Raw genomic sequence first — 6,000 nt, 5'->3', positions numbered from 1 at the left:
GCACAAGGGGACATAGCTTTAAATTGAGGGGAGATAGATATCGGACTGATGTCAGAGATAAGATTCTTTACTCAGAGAGTAGTAAGGGTGTGGAATGCCCTGCCTGCAACAGTAGTGGACTCTCCAACACTAAGGGCATTCAAGTGGTCATTGGATCGACATATGGACGATAAGGGAATAGTGTAGATGGGCTTTAGAGTGATTTCACAGGTCGGCGCAATATCGAGGGCCAAAGGGCCTGTACTGCGCTGTAATGTTCTATGAGGTTTGATTGTAATTGAATATTAGGCTGCTGATGGCCACAGCACCTCTTGGATACCCTGTTTTTATCGAGATGTGTTCTGAATCTACCCCATTTAGCACAGTGATAGTGTCACACGGGACAATGGAGGGTATCCTCAGTGTGAAGATGGGATTTTGTCTCATAAGATCACAAGAATGTTGTTTTTTCGATTCTTCCTGCCAAACTGGACAAGTGAAATACATCCCATGGCCCGAGGCCAGGACAAAGTTACACTTTAATGGTTTAATTACAGGGCAACTGCTGTGAATCCCATAAAGGTTGGATGAGCAAAGGTCTGGAACCGTTAACTCTCCTGCCATTGAAAATTAACAGTTATACATCAGTTTGAGTGAAGAAAACTGTGAGATTTCAAACCTTCAGCCTTGTGTCTTAAATTTGTTTAACCTTTAACTTGCAGTTTCTGGAAAGAAGCAGTCACTTTCTGTCACACTATGTAACCACCTTTGGTTTGTGAACTTAAAGAATTTAAGTTCTCCAATCAGTTTTCATAGTTCTTTCGTCAGTTTAACTCATATTACTTACAAATATGTTTTATTTGCATATGTCATGCTGTATTTTATAATATATTTTGCTCTCTCAACATTTACACACTGACACCTTTATGCACTGATTTTATGCACACTTGTTATAAATTGTATGTGAGATAACTTTGTAATTTCTGTATTAGTTTAAGGCTGTGTGTCACTTTGGATCCTTTTCATTAACTTGTGCTGGCGGACACTGAGTCCACATGATCACCTGAACCCACAGTGAGATCCTGAATGGTCAGTGTGAACATGCTGATAGGACATCAGCTCCAGAGAAATTTTAAAACACATTTAAAATAGCTTCCGACGGTATGAACCCACTGGTGTGTTAACAGGTTGAATGACTCAGTGAATCCCTCCCCACACATGGAGCAGGTCATAGAATCATAGAATTTACAGTGCTAAGGAGGCCATTCGGCCAATTGAGTCTGCACCGGCCCTTGGAAAGAGCATCCTACCCAAACCCACACCTCCATCCTATCCCCGTAACCCACTAACCCCACTTAACCCAGTAACCCCACTTAACCTTTTTGGACACTAAGGCAATTTAGCATGTCCAATCCACCTCACCCACACATCTTTGGACTGAATGACCTCTCCCCGGTGTGAACTCACTGGTGCTGCTGCAGGATGGACAATCGGCTGAACCTCTTCCTGCACTGAGAGCAGATGAATAGAGTGGAACCAGAGTGACTGCACTGGTGAACCATCAGTGAATGTGGGTTTTACAGCTCCTGTCACAGTCTCAGCATTTAAACCCTCTCTCTGCAGTATGAACTCACTGCTGTGTGTGTGGGGGCTGGATGGAGGAAGATGGGAGTTCAGGACTCAGGCAAGGGGGAAATTAAGAGTCAGTTTGTCCCGGTGGGCTAGTGGGAGGGAGGGAAGCAGTGGAGGCAGCAGATCGGATTGTCACAATTTTAGTTACAAAGAAGCTCCAAGAGCCCCTCACACGTGTTGTTAGTGATGAAGATGGAGGAGACTGGGGAGGGGGAGAGCATTCAAAAGGAATTAATTTGTGTTAGGGACAGTAAAAACATTCACCAAACTGCTCAACACAAAGTTGTTTTTTTTAACTTTTATCGATAACATGTCCTACAACTGTGCTGGGGTCTATTAACCTCAGCAGAAACAGATGCCAATAAAAAGATTTGGTCCTGGATGTGATTAACATCAAAATCCAATCACTGCAGTCACTGGTGAACCCGCTGGTGTTTCAGCAGGTGAGATGACGGAGTAAATCCCATCCCACATTTGGAGCAAGTGAATGGCCTCTCCCCAGTGTGAACTCGCTGGTGTTTCTGCAGGTTGGATGACTGAGTGAATCTTTTCCCACACTTGGAGCAAGTGAATGGCCTTTCCCCAGTGTGAACTCGCTGATGTCTCAGCAGGGTGGAAGAATCAGTAAATCCCTTCCCACAACTGGAGCAGATGAATGGCCTCTCCCCAGTGTGAACACGCTGGTGTTTCAACAAGATGAATGACTGAGTGAATCCTTGCCCACACTCAGAGCAGGTGAACGGTCTCTCCCCGGTGTGACCACGCTGGTGTTTTTGCAGGGTCTTTGACTGAGTAAATCCCTTCCCACACACAGAGCAGATGAATGGCCTCTCCCCGTTATGAATTCGCTGGTGTTTCAGCAGGTCGGATGAATCAGTGAACCCCTTTCCACAATCCGAACAGGTGAATGGCCTCTCCCCTGTGTGAACTCGCTGGTGTTTCAGCAGGATAGACGAGGTAGGGAATCCCTTCCCACATTCGGAGCATGTGAATGGTTTCTCTCCAGTGTGAACCCGTTGGTGTGTCAGCAGGATGGATGAGGTAGTAAATCCTTTCCCACACTCCTGGCAGCTAAACGGTCTCTCCCCAGTGTGAACCCATTGGTGTTTCAATAGGTGGGATGAACAGATGAACCCCTTCCCACACTTGGTGCAGGTGAATGGTCTCTCCCCAGTGTGAACTCGCTGGTGTGTCAGCAAGATGGATGAGGTGGTGAATCCCTTCCCACAGTCGGAGCAGGTGAACGGTGTCTCTCCACTGTGATTGTGTTGATGAGTTTTCAGCTCAGACAGGTATCTGAACCTCTTCTCACAGTCCCCACATTTCCATGGTTTCTCCCCAGCATGTTTGCATTTATGTCTCAAGAGGCCAGATGATCGGCTGAATCCTCGTCCACACACAGAACACGTGGACGGTTTCTCTCCATTGTTTTCTCCTTCCATGTTCAAGATTAAATGATATTCAGATTACAATAATTTAGGCAATCGCGTCAGATCCTGATGTGATGTTTGGTTTGAGTTTCCTGCCTTCATCTCCTGCTTGTCCAACATCCTGTGAACACAATGTCGAAGGTTAAAAATTCAACAGAGACAAATATTTTTTTTGGTTTGAGTTTGCGGTGTTACACCCTATAAAAGGAGTTCCAAAATCCATTGCTGTCAGTCCAGGATAGCAATTCAGAACATTTACATATATATTTCATAGAATCCCTACAGTGCAGGAGGCCATTCAGCCCAGAGTCTGTATTGACGCTCCGAAAGAACACCCGACAGGACCCACTCCCTCACGCTATTCCCATAACACCACCGGACCTTTAGACATGAAGGGGCAACTGAGGGATGCCAATCCACCGAACCTGCACACCTTTGGACTGTGGGACTAAACCAGAGCACCAGGAGGCAAGCCTGACACACAGACAAGGGGAGAAGGTGCAAACTCCCCGCAGTCACCCAAAGTCGGAATCAAACCCGTGTTCCCAGTGTTGTGAGACTGCGGTGCTAACCACTGTGCCACCGCACAGGGTCAGTGATGACCCTGCACATGTCCTGCCCCCCGAGGAAGATGACTGTCATTAACCCAAGTCCATCAATTTTTCCTTTGTTATTTTATGGGATGTGGGTTTCATTGGATTTGTTTCTGACCCCTTATTACCCTTGTCAGAGGGCTGTTGAGAGTCTGAATCTCCTGTAGGCCAGACTAGGGAAGGACAGCAGGTTTCCATCAGTTTACAATTGATGATAGCTGTAATGGTCATTCCTACTGAAAGTGGATTTATGTTCCAGATTCCTCCCCCTTTATTAATTTAATTTAAACTTCCCCAACTCCAGGGTGGGATTTGAGCCCCTGTCCCCAGACCATTGGCCTGGGTCTCTGATCCACTGGAATTACCCCTATCTCCCCAGTTACAGAGGTTCTGCAATTACCACCGGGGTCGGTGCAAATTGGGGACGGGGAGCTTCTTGTTCTGGGTTTGAGGCCTCCTCCGCTGGGTGTTTCTGAAGCCTGTGCATCCACTCCGCCGCGTCCCTGCAGCTCCAGCACCCAAACTGCGCATGATCAGGCTGAACACGCACGGCGCATGCTCTATTCACCAACATCCGCTGCGCATGTGCATACATCTGCTATTGTGATAATAGGACATATTCTCTTTCGCCAGGAATGCTGGGTACCACCCCGGCCATTGAAAGGTGATATTGTTTGACGAAAATTGTATTTCATGTCTGATTATGATCGCAGTTATAGGGTTAACATGTAAAATTATTGAACTAATTGATGCATCAACCAATTTCTCAGGAAGCATAGTCCTGTCCTCAGTGTAATTAACTGCAGAATAAACCCCAATAGTTCGATATGTACTCACTGGCGCCTCAGCAGGTGGGGTGAACAAGTGAATTTTCCCCATACACCGAATATTTAAACTCTGTCTTGCCATTAAGAATTCAGCAATTGTGGATCAGAGCCTTTCGAACCTTTAAAGCTGGAGTGTTAATGAGTAGGGAAACTGAGTAAATCCCTCTCATACACAGTATGTATCTGAATGGTCTCTCTCCAGTGTGACTGTGTGGCCAAGTCAGTAAATGACATGACCGAGTGAACTCTTTTCCACTTTCAACTGGTGAACAATCTTTTTGCAGTGAGATTTACACATGAGTTTCCAGCCCAGAGAGGGATTTCAAATCCCAAAATACACTTTCCAGATGACGCGGGACATACTTGTGCTTCTTGCAATTTAGTTATGTTCACTTGCTGCTCACTATGTGATCTTCACACAGTTTAGGACAGTGGAATTACGGCCAGGATAAGATCAGACATGATTGAATGGCGGAGCAGATTCGATTGGCCAAATGGCCTAATTCTGCTCCTATATCTTATGAACTTATCGACACAACCAGACCTCACTTCCCTTGGAACAACATGAAGTGTCTACTGTTTTCCAGATCCCTTCCTTTCAACTCACTTTTCAATTCGACTGCTTTGCATTATTCTGAAACTAAATTCAGATTTTGTGACTGCTTTGTGGAACATCACCATTCAGTCCATGAATGTGATTCTGAGCATTCATTTGAATTCTCTGCTCCACTCCTAGTCTGACCTCTGTACCCTGGATGTCCTGCACTGTTCCAATGAAGCTGAATGGTAGGTCAGAGAACTCATCTGTTGATCAGGCACATTCATTTCAACAATTTCCGATCGTGACCATCATTCAATCTTTCAGATATTAGATGTTGATAGTGGTTCGTCTCTTATAATTTTAAATCGGACCTTTCTTTTGTTTCTTTTCTTGGTCTATTAGTTTTTTTACTTCTCTCATTATTACAATATTGCCCTGTACCATCATCCTCTTTGTCATTTAATCACTCCATTTATCAATCCCATCATAAGATCATTTGTTCTTTCTTCCCCAGTGTTGCTCTTTTTAGCCTTAGTTTATTAGCTCTGATTACATCACCTTTGCTCACGAGTCGCCAGGTATCTTTCTGATACCACCACGTGGTTCAATTTCAAGTTATGATTAATAAGTCAGCACACCGCTTAGTACGATTGAAATCAACGGTCATTTATTATATACAACAAGTAATGTTTACACAATAATACTACTATCTATATAATAAACCTATCACTACTGGCCAATACTTAACTTTAGGAAGAGCCCACCAAGTCAGGGAAACGAATGGCTTATCCAATCGGATCTGGCCTGCGGGATTCAAAAGGCTGCTCCAGGCTAGGAGTCTTTACCGGATAGCGATCGCTGGATTCAAACTTACAGTTGCCGCTTGCTGTTCTTGCGAAGGTCTCGAGCAGGCGTAGAAGGGAGAGAGAGGAGACTTCCGGGTGCGGCGATGACCAGCTAAGTCGCACGTTTCGGCAGCTCCCGGTGGAACGGACTTT

The 6,000-nt window shown here is 45.2% G+C and overlaps 1 protein-coding gene across 1 annotated transcript; it reads right to left on the bottom strand.

Annotated features, from left to right (window-relative positions):
* Positions 1 to 1,894: 1,894 nt before the first annotated feature.
* LOC140419075 (uncharacterized) lies at positions 1,895 to 4,195 on the bottom strand. The gene is made up of 2 exons (XM_072502819.1): positions 4,035 to 4,195; positions 1,895 to 3,162 (listed from the first exon to the last, which is right to left on the bottom strand). Exon 2 carries the CDS (start codon positions 3,051 to 3,053, stop codon positions 2,025 to 2,027), a length of 1,029 nt encoding a protein of 342 aa, XP_072358920.1. The 5' UTR covers positions 3,054 to 3,162; positions 4,035 to 4,195; the 3' UTR covers positions 1,895 to 2,024.
* Between the last annotated feature and the right edge of the window lie 1,805 nt (positions 4,196 to 6,000).

Source organism: Scyliorhinus torazame, chromosome 5 (genome assembly GCF_047496885.1).
Source record: "Scyliorhinus torazame isolate Kashiwa2021f chromosome 5, sScyTor2.1, whole genome shotgun sequence".
NCBI classification, from domain to species: Eukaryota; Metazoa; Chordata; class Chondrichthyes; order Carcharhiniformes; family Scyliorhinidae; genus Scyliorhinus; species Scyliorhinus torazame.
This window is presented reverse-complemented; position numbering and strand designations above follow the sequence as displayed.